Source organism: Chanodichthys erythropterus, chromosome 7 (assembly GCF_024489055.1).
Source record: "Chanodichthys erythropterus isolate Z2021 chromosome 7, ASM2448905v1, whole genome shotgun sequence".
In the NCBI taxonomy this organism is placed as follows: domain Eukaryota; kingdom Metazoa; phylum Chordata; class Actinopteri; order Cypriniformes; family Xenocyprididae; genus Chanodichthys; species Chanodichthys erythropterus.
The window spans coordinates 7,943,757-7,961,838 of record NC_090227.1 but is presented as its reverse complement, the minus strand read 5'-3'; the positions used below and the strand labels follow the sequence as shown (position 1 = coordinate 7,961,838).

The 18,082-nt window shown below is 37.8% G+C and overlaps 1 protein-coding gene across 1 annotated transcript in view; it reads right to left on the bottom strand.

The window, feature by feature from the left end:
• cntn5 (contactin 5) overlaps positions 1 to 18,082 on the bottom strand; it is a 204,115-nt gene that overhangs the window by 23,818 nt on the left and 162,215 nt on the right. Inside the window, exons 13-15 of the mRNA XM_067388973.1 lie at positions 15,753 to 15,873; positions 9,285 to 9,443; positions 2,651 to 2,800 (exon numbers count right to left, since the gene is read on the bottom strand). Coding sequence (XP_067245074.1) covers positions 2,651 to 2,800; positions 9,285 to 9,443; positions 15,753 to 15,873 — 430 coding nt within the window. The remainder of the gene's footprint in view (positions 1 to 2,650; positions 2,801 to 9,284; positions 9,444 to 15,752; positions 15,874 to 18,082) is intronic.

Genomic DNA, 18,082 nt, shown 5'->3' with positions numbered 1-18,082 from the left:
CACTGGATAGCCGCTTTATGGTACAAAATGAAGTTGTGCTTGTAAAAAAAAAAAAAGAGGCACTAACACTTGTTTTTCATGTTTGATACTGTAAAACTGCTTGATTTTAAGCAATCTAAAGTGATATGAAGACATGCTAATTTGCACAGCTCGTGCAAACATACCCATGAGGTATGTCCCAATTCGCATACTTATGCACTATTCTATGATGTTTTTAAATATAATTCACGAGTTCACACTTACAAATAATCAGATAGTAAATAGTATGCATAGTATGCGTATTTGGCGTGCTGTCCGAGGAGAGGGCTCCGAGCTCGGTATTTTGGCCCGAACCCATGTACTCCCTGTTCTCAAAAAACTATGCTATCATGGATCACTTTTATACTGCTTTTTGGAGTTGTTTTGTACTTTTTGAAGCTCAATGGCTGTAACTTTTCGCCACACCTGCCAATGGAATGGTGACTTGTGTACCGGACAAAACTATTTTTACCAGCCAAGAAACAAATACAGGCAGTTATGACAAATATTTTAGATACTAGTGAAAATATATTCCAATTTCGAGACTTTGGCTAAAACTACTAGCTAATATAATAACTAATATAATTTTAATAGCCTACATTTTTAAAGACAAGTAAACAGTCAGTAATAAAAAAAAGAACAAATAATCAAATTACAAGCAATATTACAAATAAATATAATGCAACAAAGGCAGGTCTTACTGTAGTTTTTAGGTGCAGAAATTGAATAAAGTAGGCTAATCAAATAAATAACACTACATAGTCTTCATATCCTTTTTAAAGTTCAACAGCAGTGACCCCCTTTGTTATTTAGTTAACAGACAGCAGCAGGGTTATTATGATGCTGTCACTTTAAGAGCAAATGCACGCAGCGATCATGCGTTTTCTTTCTCAACAGAAGACATAAAGGACTATGTTTACTAGGATACTCTGCATTTTTTGACATAATTCTGTGTGAATTTGTCCATTCAAGCACAGGAAGGCATGAAAGAGAACTCAACTTAGTATTTGTGCGCCTTCTGAGACGTGGCTTTCTGGGCCTTTCACGTGTTCTAGTGCTTGAATATTTAAATTGGAAAGGCTTACATTTTTGAGATGATGCACCACTGACCCATCAACTATACAGAGCGTCGTTAAAGGGTTAGTTCACCCAAAAAAGAAAATCTGTCATTTATTACTTACCCTCATGCCGTTCCAGACCCGTAAGACCTTCATTAATCTTCAGAACACAAATTAAGATATTTTTGTTGAAATCCGATGGCTAAATCAGTTCATGTGATTACAGTGGTTCAATAGTAATATTATAAAGCGACTAGAATATTTTTGGTGCGCCAAAAAAAACAAAATAACGACTTATTTAGTGATGGCCGATTTCAAAACACTGCTTCAGGAAGCATTGGAGCACAATGAATCAGTGTATCGAATCATGATTCAGATCAAACTGCCAACGGCTGAAATCACGTGACTTTGGCGCTCCGAACAGCAGATTCGATACGCTGATTCATTGTGCTCCGAAGCTTCCTGAAGCAGTGTTTTGAAATCGACCATCACTTTATAAGTCGTTATTTTGTTTTTTTGTTGCACCAAAAATATTCTTGTCACTTTATAATATTAATATTGAACAACTGTACTCACATGAACCAATTTAAATATATTTTTAGTACCTTTATGAATCTTGAGAGAGGAAATGTCATTGCTCCCTATGCAGGCCTCACCGAGCCATCGGATTTCAACTAAAATATCTTAATTTGTGTTCTGAAGATTAATGAAGGTCTTACGGGTGTGGAACGGCATGAGGGTAAGTAATAAATGACAGAATTTTCTTTTTTGGGTGAACTAACCCTTTAATGTTTGTTCGTGTTCATATTCTCATAACATTGAGATACCATATGGTGACTGACACAGTTTCATATACTCCAATTTTTACTCGCACATGAGTGCTAATTTTAGTCTCTGGCTGTAACAACTATGAACTGTTATTGTATGGAAAAGTGCTTCAAATTTCTTGTTTTAGGCTCCAAAAGAAAAAAAAAAGAAAGCATATGGGCATATGAGCACAAAATGAGGATGAGTGAATAATGACAGAACTATTCCTTTAAGAAAAAACTAAACATATGCTATGAAGTGCATATGACATGATATGACAACTGCAATATGCATATGATGACAACTGCAATAATTAAATTGGCTTTAAACAATGATAAAAGAACAGCATTATATTCATGTATTGGGACATTTTGTTGCTGCGTAATCGAACAGGCCTGCTGAATGTTTTTGAAGCAAAGTGTGTTGAAGCGAGGGTTTTGTTCTCCGTAAATAGAGAATTCTGCAGCCTCTTTGCCTGAGGGCACAAGTGCCTTTCTGCTTCAGCTCAAAACACAAAAACTTGTTTAAATTCATGTAAGCGGCTTATTTTCCACTTCTCCTCCAATTAAAATAGAACCAGGGTCACCCTGGATATTCAGACGGGTGACGGCGGTCGTAAAAATGTGTCACAACACGCAGCTACACGATCCCTCGAGTGGAGGATAAACGAGACTTGAGAGAAAACAGTTTGTTTATTTAGATTTCTGTTCTGTTGGAGGACGTTTAGCTCAGTGACATTCACGGGTGAGTGAACCAATGACAGATACCTGCTTCCTTAGTGCGGACCACTCTGGAGGGGGTGCTCGGGTCGCCTGTGCCGATGCCGTTCGTGGCCACCACCCGAAACTCGTACTCCACCCAGGGGTTGAGCTCCACTGCCATGGCGGACTCCATGCTTCCTGTCACTGGGTCTGGATCTGAGGGGGACGTAGAGCAAAACGGAGAGGTACCAAAACATGTGAGGAATCAATACAGCTTAAAACACAAGCCAACACAAAGCATCTACTGTGACTAAATCCTTGCAGACTGCAGGCTTTTGGACTGATACATACAGTATGCTTGAGCTACATGCACAGACAAAGTACAATTGTGAAGTACATGTGACAATGCAACAATTTCATGACAATTAACAAGTGCAGCTACAAGAAACGCTGCCAATAGGCCTATGTAAGCCTGAGACTTTTTACATTAATTTAGACTACTGAGAATTGGAGAGAAAGGGTTTTTAATTTCAATTAAGAAGAATAATCGAAAAATGTCACAATGCAAAATATGCTATATACAGTATATATAGGCTTACTTTTGTTAATTTCTTATTTTGTCTTGTGATTTTGGGGGGGAAAAAAACAAGGAAGGTTTAGATTCACTCAAATACTAACAGAAAAGTGTCATGGAATTACCATGTTTATTGATTGATTGATTTGATTTTAATTATTATTATTATTATTTTTTTTAAATGTACCATGTTAATCATGCAGAGCAACAACTCTTTTCCAAAAACTAGTAAACTGCTTTGTTTTCTACTTTCTACATAGACAGCTGATTTTTAAAGGATTAGTTAACTTCAGAATTGAAATTTCCTGATAATTTACTCACCCCCATGTCATCCAAGATGTTTATGTCTTTCTTTTTTCAGTTGAAAAGAAATTATGGTTTTTGAGGAAAACATTCCGGGATTTTTTTCCATACTTCAACGCCTACCAACGGGTTGAAGGTCCAAATTGCAGTTTTAATGCAGCTTCAAAAGGCGAAAAACTCAATCTCATTTTCTCCTTCAACTTCAAAATCTTCCGACATCTTAAAGGGTTAGTTCACCCAAAAATGAAAATTCTGTCATTAATTACTCACCCTCATGCCGTTCCACACCCGTAAGACCTTCGTTAATCTTCAGAACACAAATTAAGATATTTTAGTTGAAATCCAATAGCTCTGTGAGGCCTCCATAGGGAGCAATGGACATTTCCTCTGTCAAGATCCATACTAAAAACATATTTAAATCGGTTCATGTGAGTACAGTGGTTCAATATTAATATTATAAAGTGACGAGAATATTTTTGGAGCGCCAAAAAAACTAAATAATGACTTATTTAGTGATGGTTGATTTCAAAACACTGCTTCAGGAAGATTCGGAGCACAAAGAATCAGTGTATCGAATCATGATTCAGATCGCGTGTCAAACTGCCAACGGCTGAAATCACGTGACTTTGGTGCTCCGAACAGAAGATTCGACACACTGATTCATCTGTGCTCTGAAGCTTCCTGAAGCAGTGTTTTGAAATCGGCCAATCACTAAATAAGTTATCGTTAGACCCTTATTCCTCGTCTGGGATCGTGTAGAGCCCTTTGAAGCTGCACTGAAACTGTAATTTGGACCTTCAATCCGTTGGTAGCCGTTGAAGTCATATGAAGAAAAATCCTGGAATGTTTTCCTTAAAAACCTTACATAAACATCTTGGATAATAATACTAAAATAAAACTTTAAGTATTCCAATACTACAAAATTATTTTAGTCAGTTTTTGCCTGTGACATATAATATTGACAAATATTGACTAAAATAATATTTTTTACTACTAGTACTGGAATTTTAATTAATGTAAAGAATGTAATTTAAAGTACATTTATAATGAACATTTCACTTGCTTTTGGAACATTCTATCCGTCTGTTTTCTCTGTTTATGTCACAATGCAATGCATTCTGAGACTGCCTTCTCCTCTCAGAACACATGCCATGCTCATTATTTAAACAGAATAAAAATCATGCTGCCTGTGTTTTGAAGCAGCCTTTGCAATGGGAGCATGTCTATGATGCTTTAAATGCTGCTTATGTAGGCAGCTCACTAAGCTGTGGAATGGAGCCAACATCTAGTTTTGTAACATCATTGATCGATTTTTGAACAACCTAAAAATCAATACTGGATTTTTTTAAAGACCACAGAAGCATAAAACTTTACACTTCTACAATAACAAGGAACACTTCTAATACAAAGAACAATTCCAACAGCAGTACCTGTCACAGATGCATCAACTGTCTTTCTAAAAACTCAAATTTAAGATTGATGGTCATGCCTTTGTAAAAAAGAAGCTTAGTTATATTGACTGTACACTTGTAGTGTACTTCAAAAAATATGTGCAGATAATATATTATGCGTTTGACCAATCAACGTACACTTACGTCACTGATAGTTCCTATAGAGCTGGTTTAGACCCTACTCTGAAGCAGGAGCTAATTAGGTCCCCAAAAAGGAGTTCCTAGAACTAAAATCATTCCTAGTTCCTGCGGTGCGAACATTGCAAAATCCGGGTAGTTTAGCCAATAGTTATAGGAACTATGAAAAGGTTCCTCCAGCGCGAAAGCCCGTAATGATTGTCTCTACTTTTGGCAGTAAACTTTAACCATATTTAAAAGACAATTCAATAGAATTATGAAATGATATATAAAGATGTACTTAAGTGGATCAATAAAAGCACTCTAAAGGTCAGCTAACTGCATTTAGTATAAATTTAATTGCAATTAACATGCAACTTTGTGTCTGTAACCATTCAGTATTTTCTTTTAAAGTATTTTTTTTTACGTAATAATCATTTTAAAAGTATAATAAAGCGTACTTCTTTTCACAAGAATGTACCCCGTGCTTCTCGGCTTCTGTTTCTCTGAGGAATTGAGCTTTGAATAAGAGACTGAGAAATGTTTCCATTGCTACTAGTAAAGTGAAATTGTAATGTTGATTTCACTCACGGTTTGCTGAAGTCAATACGCAAGAGACACCAGACACAAGATTGTGTTCGCCCAGAGGACACTCCTCATTCTACACTCATTTCAGTCCAGACACACACTTGGCTGAAGACCAAACCTCTGGGCTAACTTCTGTCTACAGTTAACGGCTGTACATAACCTGTGGGACCAGAGCCCTGCTCCAGGCGTGAGACAGCGAGATGATAAATTCCCAGATGCTTTCCACAAAATTTCTCTCTTTCCCCCCTCCGGCTTACCCTGTCTTATCTCACTGTTTCTCTACTTCACCCTCTCTATACTTTCTTCCTTCAGGTTTTTTCTTTTTCCTTTTTCTCTCCTTCTTTGACCACACATGCCTCGATTTCCTTTGAATTCCTCTGAGTTTTTCATTTTCAGTTTTAGTGTGCTTTACTGGCATGTAAAAACAAAAACAAAACAAAAAAACAAACAAACAAACAAACAAAAAACTTTACATTCGTATTGCCACTAGCTCTTGGGCTTTTAAAAGATCACTTTTTAAAATTTTGTGTGTATGAGAATCCCGACAGGTGCAACACAGCAACCAGTGTGGCAAGTTTGGGGTGGGTCTATATGTTTGTCTGACCAATGACAGGAAATTTGCTTAAAAACTGTCATAAGGTTGCTTTTCTGTAGTGTATACTATTATTTACATACTATTTTGCTATTTAAGCTTCCATCCATCCATCCATCCATCCATCCATCCATCCATCCATCCATCCATCCATCCATCCATCCATCCATCCATCCATCCATCCATCCATCCATCCATCAAAACAACATGCAATTTACCAGTTTGGAAGTACACTTTAACCAAAGACAATACAAGTAATTATGAAATTACATACAGAGATGTACTTAAGTCTTACTTAAGTGGGTCAAAAATACACTTTAAAGTTCATCTTATTGGATTTAATATAAATGTAAACTTCATACATTTTAATTGAATTGCAGTTGACATGCAATCAAGTGTCCGAAAAACATTAAAAGAATATACTTAAATGTGAATTGAGTGAATGTAAAGTAGTATGTTAAAACTCTGCTAGTTTGTTTCATCCCCAAGGGTCTCAAATCGCTTATTGGAAATGAATGACTTCTGGATACTTTGTCAGCATGAACGCCCCTTTAAGCCTACTCTATTTCTAGAGGAAGGCACAGTAAAGAACATGAAGTGCTGCTAACAGTGTTTAAACACTCCAAAGTAAACATTTTCATCTCTGCCTCCTTGTTCTAATCTGAATAGGTTCAGCATATAAAGCATTGTGTGCACACTAATTGTGCCTTATCTCTCCTACTTTCATCCATGTGGAATGTTCATTCTGAAAAGAACAATTCATCCATATCAAGACAAACAAAAGTCCATAAAACTTTGCTATTATCCAAAGTTGGACTGCTAATGTTTGAACAGATGACATAAAAAGCTGTTGTCTTTGGATAATAGCAGATAATTACAAGCAGTATTATAGTCAAGGTACCCAAAATAAAACCATTTAACTCCTGATAGTGATGGAAAAATATAGCGAGGGTCTTATTTATGTAACACATTATCTGACAAATTACTAAAAAAGAGCTGAATAATTGGGTGAACTTAAAAAGCATGTCACGAATATCTCTAGATTTTCTAAAACATTTTGTAGAAAGATGTTGTGTTATTCATGTTCATTGTGTAATTGTTTTTCTTTTGGTTTTGGGATGAAATATGAACCAGTTCCCACTGATGGGAAAGTTAGGTAACACTTTATAACAATTAGTTTATAGTTAATTCATAATGAACAGTAGTCTCTACATTGTTAATACATTAATAGACAAGTTATTTGTTCATTGTCTCTGTAATTAAAATAATATGTAAGGATAATCCATGGCTAGCTGTGCATTAAATGCTTTTGAAGTATTTATCTAAAGTGGAAAGTATAATTATTGATTTGTATGGCACTCATTGAGTGATGTTCAAGTTTATTCACTAGAATAAGCCAGTAATTATCGCTAAGTAATACAGTACTACTAAAGACAATTTCTGGTGTGTTCATGCTTAACTACTGCATAAATAATACATAATATTCCTTTACTATATATTCAGTTCATTATTAACTACTGGTGTGGTATTGCTTAATTACCACATGATTATGGACCCTTAAAAAAAGCGTTACTGAACTCAATATTTGTACATAATGTATTAAAGGTGCCCAAGAACGTTCTTTCACAAGATGTAATATAAGTCTAAGGTGTCTCCTGAATGTGTCTGTGAAGTTTCAGCTAAAAAAAATACCCCATAGATTTTTTTAAATAAATTTTTTTAACTGCCTATTTTGGGGCATCATTAACAATGCACTGATTTACACTCGGCGCCGCCCCTTTAAGACGCGTGCTTCCTGCCACACGAGCTGTCGACTATATTACAGCGCATTTACAAAGTTCACACAGCTAATATAACCCTCAAATGGATCTTTCGTCATGCATGCTGCATGCATGCTTCGAATTATGTGAGTAAAGTATTTATTTGGATGTTAAAAGTTTTATTCTGAGTGAATTTGAGGCTGTCCTCCGTGGCTAACGGCTATTGCTACACTGTTGGAGAGATTTATAAAGAATGAAGTTGTGTTTATGCATTATACAGACTGCAAGTGTTTAAAAAATGAAAATAGCGACGGCTCTTGTCTCTGTGAATACAGTAAGAAACAATGGTAACTTTAACCTCATTTAACAGTACATTAGCAACATGCTAACGAAACTTTTAGAAAGACATTTTACAAATATCACTAAAAATATCATGCTATCATGGATTATGTCAGTTATTATTGCTCCATCTGCTATTTTTCGCTGTTGTACTTGCTTACCTAGTCTGATGATTCGGCTGTGTGCAGCTCCAGACGTTAACTGACTGCCCTTGTCTAATGCCTTTTATAATGTTGGGAACATCATGGGCTGGCATATGCAAATATTTGGGCGTACACCCCGACTGTTACGTAACAGTCAGTGTTATGTTGAGATTCGCCTGTTCTTCGGAGGTCTTTTAAACAAATTAGATTTATATAAGAAGGAGGAAACAATGGAGACTCACTGTATGTCATTTCCATGTACTGAACTCTTGTTATTCAACTCATTCAAGGTAAATTCAATTTTTGAATCTAGGGCACCTTTAACAATATAGAGAATACAATTTAGATATACTATAACTAATAGTTTATAAATGATTTGTTAGTACTTTATTACTGTATACTTATAAAGTGTTTCTGAAAGGTAACCTACTACTGACCTTCAAATTAATTTGCCATTAGATTTCAGCCTGTGACATTTAAAAAAGCACAACAGACATTTAATAGAGGCCCACTGGGCTCTATCCACACATCCTTACAAACAGATGGGAGGAAAAGTCAACTCCCAGAGCTTGAGTCTGCATTCAGAGACACTGTTAGCAGTCATATGCTGAAAACCAAAGATTTTGAGTGAGATCTTATATAAAAAGAAATATAGAAGTACTCAAGTATTTGAAGAGTCACTGACCATTAAAACTCAAACTTTTATATGCAACCTAATGAGATTAGGTTATTCCAATAGCATTTGATTGTGATTTGAATTGCTCGGGTCATTTGCATCACTCAAAAACACACACAACATACACTTTGACATTAACATGTATGGAAATGATTACCGGTTTTCACTGTTTGCCAGCCCAGAGAGACAGGGCTACGTGCCTGTACATTGTAGGTGGTAATTGGACTGTGGTTGTCAACACCGTGGCTCCATGACAACGTCGCTGTGGTATCCGTGATCTCTTCTACAATCACCACACCAGGAGGTCCAGGAGGGCCTAGAAAAAAATGCCACCACTGAGTCAGTCACACTAAAATAAAAGATACGTTTAAGAGATTTTTCCCTTTTGATTAAGTCTTCTAGTGTTTAACAATAATATCTAGCCTTCTTCCTTTTGATTATCCACCATTTAAAAATACATCTTTTTCTCTCTGTTTTGGCCTTCCGTCCATTGAGACAGCGTTTTTGTCCTGAGAGCTTTTTGTAGATGATGGATCCAACGTGGATCAATTTAAAACACCATTTTCGCATTGCTCTGTGGACTGTGAAAATGGAGGTATTCAAAACTGATGACTTACTATGGTTAATACAGTGTTGCTAAATATAATTGTTTTATTTTGTACAATCTTCATATTACATTTCTGCAAAGCTGAAAATTTACTTGCAATTACTGTCCTTCAGCAAAACATGAGGGAAATTGTGTTTTAGACCATGCATGAAATGGCAACTGAGTGCAACCTGGACATACCAGAAAGTGCTGAGATATTTGGTTAATTAAATGATCGTGCCAGTAGAATAATGTGAAAACTTTCTTATGTCTGGTGTCTGTATCATCTCAGTGAGATTTTAATATGTTTTACGTAGGGCTGCACGATTTATCGCGATAAAATTGCACCCGACATGGCAAAGGCTGCGATTATTTAATGCGTGGCTTTTCAGAGCTTTACGGCTCTGTGATCAGTAGTAAATGCTTCTCCATCTGAAAGCCAGAGGGCGCTCTTGCGCAGAAACTCAAAATTTGCCCTGCAGCAGAAGAAGATAACATGCATCATATAGCTGTAGCTGAATAAACAGAACATTGAAACACTTTGATTGATTAAACATGACTAATAAACACACAACTGCCTTATTCTGTGTAAGAAGCCACATCATCTCACAGAAGGATAATCAGCTGTCGTTATGAAGTGAGTTTGGAGTAAAAACATGTTATTAAATGTTGTCTTTTGTTGGGCAAGATGTTAATAAATGCTTCTCATGTCTGAAAAGAAGTTTGACGCGTGTTGCTTTTTCAAATGTACATTACAAGCGACTCAAACTCGCAGTGCTTTCAGATGGATTAGCATTTGGAGCCATACTTCATTGACAAGCTGCGCATAAAAAAGTAATCACAGCCTTTGCGATTTCATAATCGCACTAAGAATCGAGTTTAAGCGATAATCACGTTCAAGTTCAATGTTATTTTTCATATCGTGCGATATATCGCGCAGCCCTAGTTTTACGTATGCACAGTAAGATGAAGCATTTTCTGATGTTTCTGTGTGGATGAGAATCGTTTGTGTGGACGGAGAGTGTTTTAAAATGATGAAATGATGATTAATGTAGATGTGGCAAGCAGGGTGGGGCCGAGAGCTGTGAGAACGGAGCAAAGCTGGTGACGCGAATGCTAACGGCCTTGAATTTCTCACAGAGGAGCTTCAGGAGGATAAAAGGAGGAGCGACGACATTGAAGGACGAGGGAGGACCAGACCTGGACTTTGTTGTTGTTTTGTGTTTTGTGAGAGGCTGCCGCTTTACTTTCATTTTGGTTGTTTGTTTATTTATGATTAAAGTTTGTTGAACGTTCACTGGTTCCCGCCTCCTCATTCCCTGAGACATTAAACCTCATTACATTGGTGCTGAAATCTGGGAGGAAGGAGGGACATGCAGTCGGAGAGCCCTCGCTGCTAAAAGGGGGGATCACGGTGCTGAGGAGGTTGGGAAGCATGAAGTAGCGGAGACCGCCAGTGGCCGCCTGAGGTGGTCATGCTCAAGCGATTGAGCAACAGGTGGGACGGAGAGCTTGCTGGCGTACTCCTGGATTGAGGAGGGGTGACTGCGATCCAAGAGTTAGCAGAAGAGTCGCCGCTGTTTGCTGAGCCTGATGCCATGCGCCATGATAGGGGAGGAGCAAGGAACGGGGGAGGAGCTGCTGGCTGTCCAAAACCAAAGGAGCCATGCCATCCGTCAGGAGGCAGAGGAGTATCAAGCCGTCCACCAGTAACATCGCATGCCATCACGAGTGGGAGCCTCCTGGCTGGTTGAGGACCAAGTGGCAGTGTGTCAGGGAACCGAAACAAGATTTTTTTATTTTCTTCTCTTTCATCTCTGTCTCTCTTCATTCTTCTGTCTCCTTTTCTCTTGCCTCATCTGTCCTTAACCCCAGGTGCTGCTGCCGCTGTGACTTGGGTTAGTAGAGCGCAGTCTAGACGGTATCCCCCGGCCTGCGAGGGGTGATGGGGGAATGTGGCAAGCAGGGCGCGGTCGAGAGCCATGGGAACGGAGCTGATGCGAGTGCTAATGAGTGTCACTTGTGTGCCATACCAGCCTCGAGTTCATGGAGGAGCTCCAGAAGGATAAAAGGAGGAGTGACAACAGTGAAGAACGGTGTGTCAATTACAGTGTGTTCACACTTGTAGTTCGGCTGTCTTGGCTCTTTTGGACCAGACCAAAAAAGAAAAGTATACATTTAGTCCTGCTTTTAATCAGCTATTATGACGTATATTTTGCAACAAAACTTACTGAACATTCAAAACAACACTGGGTGCTGGGTTAAATGCGCTACCATACATATATACATATGATGGAATTATTACCAGCCGAGAACTCACAAAAAGCTTATATAAATTGTATAAAGGAGTCAAAACAGCAAAAAGAATTCTTCCATCACACATACAAGTGAAGATTTGCTGCAAGGCGACGGCATTTCCGACACCTGTACCCAGTGCTCAATTTGTAAATTGGAAGGTGCCAGAACACAAAGGGCACAGCAGCCACAGGTCCTGGAATGTATACAGAACAAGTGCTTAAAAGAATGCCATGTACTCAAATCCACACTTACAAAGTTGTGGAGCTTACAGGCAAAATAAAGAATATCAAATACTGGGTATAATGTAAAAAACATTTTTATGGCAGAGAGGGCAAAAAATAACATGATAGTATCCTTACTGTGACCATTTGTGTCACTAATCTTTCCCTTTCTGTCATCAGAACCAATATTCTGTCCATAACACCTCTTCTGACGAAAGATACTGGATCCGCACAAACAGGTACAAAACTGAGAGGTCCCGGATTCCGTTCAGGGGCCACCAAGGTTCGGATGGCAGCATTCAATTTATTCAAGAGAACAGAACAATTGCACCAGAGTTCGTTTTAATCAAACCAAACCTGCCAAGTGTGAACACGCCCTAAATGTAAACATGTTAGTCTTAATTAACTCACACAAATGATGAGAAACACTGTACATGTGTATACATGTGGAGTTCAAACACCATTCAATCTCCAATCAAACAAACAAGTGAACTTGCAAATTCCATGGAAGGATCTTGGATGACACATATCTCTCGGCAAGGATTCCAAACTGATTAAAAACCTGCTCTCTTTCCTCTTTCTGTCTATTATGGGATGTGCACCAGTCCTCTTAGGCATGGTTGAATGGTGAAACGTTTTTATTTCTATGTTTTTATATGTGCTCCTCAGCCTCCTCAGTAAATGTAATCTGTGTGAGCAGAAACAGCGACTGGCTCAAGAGGAAAGAGTTGTAACAGAGAGGCTGACAGCTGCTTCGGCCAGTGAAAGTCAGTGTTCTGTGCGGTTTGAAAAGGGGATGTGTTAAAAGGTTGGACTGAATGGTGCCTTTGCATTTGAGGATATTAATATGCATGGCACGACACCATGGCAGCAGCATTACGGGTTTCTGTTTTACGTCTTGATGTAGACCACAAAAGGGTTTTCTTGTCTAAGAGGAAGCAGTTCACATGAGGATGCGAAGCGGCTAGCATCATGAACACACGTGGCTGAAGGTCCAGTAGGGCAGACAGCAAATGTCTTTTAGGCCAACAACGTTTAAAGCACGGATAGGCTAATAACTGTTTGTTTACGAAGGAATTGTACACATCAAATAGCTGTGGGGAGAGAAGGAAGTGAGATTTTGCGCAGGAATAGCATCTAGTAGTCATCGCTGTGATCATTGTTAATTACCAAGCTGTTAATTAAATATGAAGCTGCACGTTCTTGTAAGATGTTAATTAAATAATCAAGACATCATGTGGCCCCCTTGAAAGTTTGCTGAGGCCCGCTGGTTGAATACCAGTTTTAGAGAGAGAAAATTTGTACATTTTCACTGAAAGACCATGAAAGCTTTTTTATTTGTATAATAATCAATTGATTTTCGATTTCTAGTCAGTTTTAACATACAGTTATAAACATTATATTTGGCATATTTACCCAGTGGTTGGAATCAACCTTAATTTCTTACAATCTAAAAAATTATTTTAGGAAACAATATAGTTAATTTTTATTTATCTGGATTTGACTGATAGAGAAAAGTAGGGAGTAATGTTTTTTTTTTATATATACACACTCACTGGCCACTTTATTAGGTACACCTGTTCAACTGTTTGTTAGCGCAAATATATAATCAGCCAATCGCATGGCAGCAACTCAATGCATTTAGGCATGTAGACATGGTCATGATGATCTGCTGAAGTTCAAAATGAGCATCAGAATGGGGAAGAAAGGTGATTTAAGTGACTTCAAATGTGGCATGGTTGTTGGTGGCAGATGGGCTGATCTGAGTATTTCAGAAACTGCTGATCTACTGGGATTTTCACACACAATCATGTCTAGGGTTTACGGAGAATGATCTGAAAAAGAGAAAATATTCATATTCAAAATACCTTGTTAATGCCAGAGGTCAGAGGAGAATGGCCTAACTGGTTCGAGCTGATGGAAAGGCAACAGTAAGTCAAATAACTAAACAAGATCTACAGAAAAGCATCTCTGAAAGCACCTTGAAGTCGAACCTTGAAGCAGATGGACTACAGCAGCAGAAGACCACATTGGGTGCCACTCCTGTCAGCTGGGAACAGAAACCTGAGGCTACAATTTGCACGGGCTCACCAAAATAACCCAATAGAAGATTGGAAAAACGTTGGTGTGTTGAGTCTCGATTACTGTTGCGACATTCAGGCAGAGTCAGAATTTGGCGTAAACGACACAAAAGTATGGATCCATTCTGCATTGAATCAATGGTTCAGGGTGGTGGTGATGTAATGGTGTGGGGGAAATTTTCTTGGCACACTTTAGGCTCCTTAGGACCAATTGAGCATTGTATAAATGCCACAGCCTACCTGAGTATTGCTGCTGACCATATCTATGACCACAGTCTACCAATCTTCTAATGGCTACTTCCAGCAGGATAACGCGCCATGTCATAAAGCTCAAATCATCTCAAACTGGTTTCCTGAACATGACAATGAGTTCACTATACTCAAATGGCCTCCACAGTCACCAGATCTCAATCCAATAGAGCACCTTTGGGACGTGGTGGAACAGGAGATTCACACCATGAATGTTCAGCCGACAAATCTGCAGAAACTGCGTGATGCTTTCATGTCAATATGAATCAAAATCTCTGAGGAATGTTTCCAGCTCCTTGTTGAATCTATGCTATGAAGAATTAAGGCAGTTCTGAAAGAAAAAGGGGGTCTAACCTGATTGTAGCAAGGTGTACCTAATAAAGTGGCTGGTGAGTGTATATCATTTTTCACCAACCATATGATCTTGATTTTTAAAACATTATATTAGAAGTGGAGAAAATTGTTACATTTTATATATATATATATATATATATATATATATATATATATATATATATATATATATATATATATATATATATATATATATATATATATATATATATATGAAAACAAATTTAGTTTATCTAATGCAATTTTGTTTTTCATTTCATTTATCAATAAAAGTTGTCCTTAATGTCACTTTGTCATTTGTCCTTAACATATTTTTTGACATATATGCTAAAATAACCAAGGTTATGTGAATATTGCACATTTTATATATTACATAAACTATTAAACAGTTCAATCAAATCATTGTGTATAAAAGACCCACCCTTCAGTATTTCCTATGAAATAATTAGCTACACTCTAAAAAATGCTGGGTTGTTTCAACCCAAATTTGGGTCAAATATGGACAAACCCAACCGTTGGGTTAAAAAAATGTATTTAAAAATGTAACCCAGTGGTTGGGTTTGTCCATTTTTGACCCAAACTTGGGTTGAAACAACCCAGCAAAGAAACTATTTCAGAATTGGAGTATAAAATATTCTGCAAACAAACACCTGTTTCTTTTGAAAAAATGCAGAGTGATAAATCATGAATCATGCACAATAAAAACAGGGAAAATTTATTCAGAAAGTCAACAGGGTCAATTTGATTTCATGTTGTTTGTAAAGATGCTGTAATCAATTTTCATAATGAACTGCAATTTATAAAAGGCACATTTCTTTCTTCACTAGTCTACTCACCTCTTACTAGCAGCTCTGCTTCTGCAAGTACACTGTCCGCACTCGTCTGAGCACGGCAGCCATATTTCCCAGCATGCTTCAGGAGGATGCTTCTGATCATCAGGTCTGCTGTGGAGGACTGCTGAATGGAGGAAAAAATAGAAAGCAAAGGGAAACAGAGGAGTGAGATAAAGAGAGGAATAGACCTCCATGCAGTGCTTGACACCTGAGCAATGGGCTGCTGCTATAGCCTCTATTGGCTTGTGTGGATTAAGAGATTCGTGTTCGGTTTAAGAGCACGCGCGCCATTACTTTTCTCAATCTGCTCTTCTCTGGAAATGAGAAACGCCCCAGGCGAGACTGCGAATAATTCAAGGTCTACAGGCAGCTCTTTAGTACAGGGGCTGATTAAAATTACAGCACATGAATCAGACAGCTGGGTGCTGCACCACTGTCTGCCATGTACTATCTCAAAGAATATGTGTTGCCTGTGAGGAATATTCTGGATAAAATGGTTTTATTTGGCATACAGAAAACAAAACTTGATGAGTAGTACTACATAAACACTTCAGCTATAGTGTTAACTAATAAGAAACAGTACATTTAGGATGAAGATAGTCCAACATTAGGAAATCAATAATGATTGATCATTGACATCATTAAGAACTTATAATTAACTATGACAAATTATAAAGTATTACCAAATAATTACTAATCACAACATTAACCTGTGTCTGAAATAGGGCTGTCACGATATTGGATTTTTCACACCACGGTTATTGTGGCCAAAAAATATCACGGTATAGATATATCGCGATATTTATAGAATCCTTGGGGGGGGGGGGGGAATTTAGCAGTCTAAATAATTTTTACTTTATTTAGTTTTTCTTTTTCAGGGTTGCTGCACATTTTTAAAGTCAAATTTAAGTTTTTTTTAAGACCCGAAGAAATAAAAAATAATACTAGCATAGTAGCCTATACATTATGGCTGTTTCCAATCAAATGAAATCATTATCAACAAAATCCATCTTTGTAATACAGAGGTGACACAGAATGAGAAGTGACATTAATATATTTAAACAGCATTTACAATTTGTCTACATAAATTTAATTTAATATTTAAATGAATTTTTCTAATATTAACTTTTTAATGTCCCTTAAATATGAAACTAATTTAAACTGCCAGTAGGTGGCAGCAAGTCATTATCTTAATGAGTGAGTGAGTCAACCTAACCGATTTGTTCAAATGACTGATTCATTCAGGAACGAAGCTCAGATTCATTCGTTCTAAACACGGATTCAGTCAGTAAGGGTGCGTTCACACTTGTAGTTCGGTTCGTTTGGTTCATTTGGTCCGGACCAAAGAAGAAAAAAAAACATTTAGTCCTGGTCCGGTTAGCGTTCACATTGGCAATTTTATCACTGAACCAAAAGATACCGAACCTTAAGGCATAGGGATACATTCACAACGTGATTGGTTGGATTTTATGACGTATTGCCTATTTTGAGACGGAACTTACCGAACATCCAAAACAATGCTGTTTTCTGAGGTAAATGCGCTCGTTGTGTGTGCGTAGCCTGCATGTGATGGTATTTTGGCCAGCTGGGAACTCGTGAAGAGCTTATAAAATGTGTAAAGTAGTCAAAACACCGGCGGGAATCCATCCGTCACACACACAAACAATCTGTTGCGTGAAGACGCGCGTCTGATGCCTGTCATGGGCAAACTTGTGACTGTTACGAGAAAAACCGACATGCGTGAGGATTCTGTCCTTTTTAGGGTCTCGTCTTCCTGTTTTTGGTTCGTTTACATGTCTTTGATCCGTGTTGCGTTCATATATCATTCGAACCACATCTTTTCAGCGGTCTCGGTCCGATTGTTTGGTGCGCACCAGGGTTCGGATGGCAGCGTTCACATATGTTCAAATGAACCGCACTAACCGAGCAATCGCACCAGGGTTCATTTTAATCTAACCAAACATGACAAGTGTGAACGCACCGTGAGAAACATTTCTGTTGCATGGGGGTTCTGTTCTGCTGTTCATCATTTTGAAATTTCTTTGACGAAATAAAGAAAAAAACAAACAATATTAACAGCTGTATCTTAAATGTAAGTTAACTCGCATTGTTCATTTAACAAGTTGAAGGAACATTGCATTTGTGCTGATTTGGGGAAAACTGCACTTTTGCTCGTGTGATATTGTAAAACAACTACATCATATAATATGATATAATGACAAAAAAAATGTTGGGGCAAAAAATGCCCGTGTATCTTGAATTTTGAGGGCAAATAACTGCATGCATATCTACATCACGCTGAGTAAGACGAATAAAGAAAACGCGGTACTTAA